At 64.2% G+C, this 550-nt stretch overlaps 1 protein-coding gene across 1 annotated transcript in view; it reads left to right on the plus strand.

Moving 5' to 3' along the window:
- Positions 1 to 550, plus strand: part of LOC109925193 (RAF proto-oncogene serine/threonine-protein kinase-like) — a 17509-nt gene that overhangs the window by 9234 nt on the left and 7725 nt on the right. Inside the window, exon 4 of the mRNA XM_048619949.1 lies at positions 275 to 399. Within this exon, the coding sequence (XP_048475906.1) occupies positions 275 to 399 (125 nt within the window). The remainder of the gene's footprint in view (positions 1 to 274; positions 400 to 550) is intronic.

A 550-nucleotide genomic window follows, 5' to 3' on the forward strand; every position in this document is an offset into this window, starting at 1 on the left:
CTGTAGGGGGTGAACATTTTTGGTTGGGGGTGTATTGCAGAGGATGAGCGCAGAGGGTTGGGGTTTCTGAGTGGAGGGGTGCAGAGTGCGTAGGGAGAGTGTTTCGGGGGAGTTGGGGGGAGTACAGAGGGACAGTCTGTCTGGGGGGGGTGGGCAGGGCAGGGCAGGGTGAGCGAAGGCAGAGGGGTTTTGGGGGCGGGGGTATCAAGGGGCTGGAGGACTGTCTGGATGGTGATGGGAGTCTCTCTGTGCCTGTCCTCCCATCCCTGTTGAGTCTAACCTGAGTCCCTCCGTCTGGCTTCACAGCGGAGCCTACCCTGAGCTTGATGATGGACCCTCACTGTCGCCCATGCCCTCAGCCCCAATGGACCAACTGCTGACCCCTCAGTCACCTGCAAGGTAGGAATGTGTTCCTCACTCTGAGAGGTTGTGTGTGCCCGCTCCCTTGGCGCCGACCCTCTGACAGCGCCCGCTCCCTCGGCGCCGACCCTCCGACAGCGCCCGCTCCCTCGGCGCCGACCCTCCGACAGCGCCCGCTCCCTCGGCGCCG

This window comes from Rhincodon typus, chromosome 44, assembly GCF_021869965.1.
Source record: "Rhincodon typus isolate 14 chromosome 44, sRhiTyp1.1, whole genome shotgun sequence".
Taxonomy (NCBI): Eukaryota; Metazoa; Chordata; class Chondrichthyes; order Orectolobiformes; family Rhincodontidae; genus Rhincodon; species Rhincodon typus.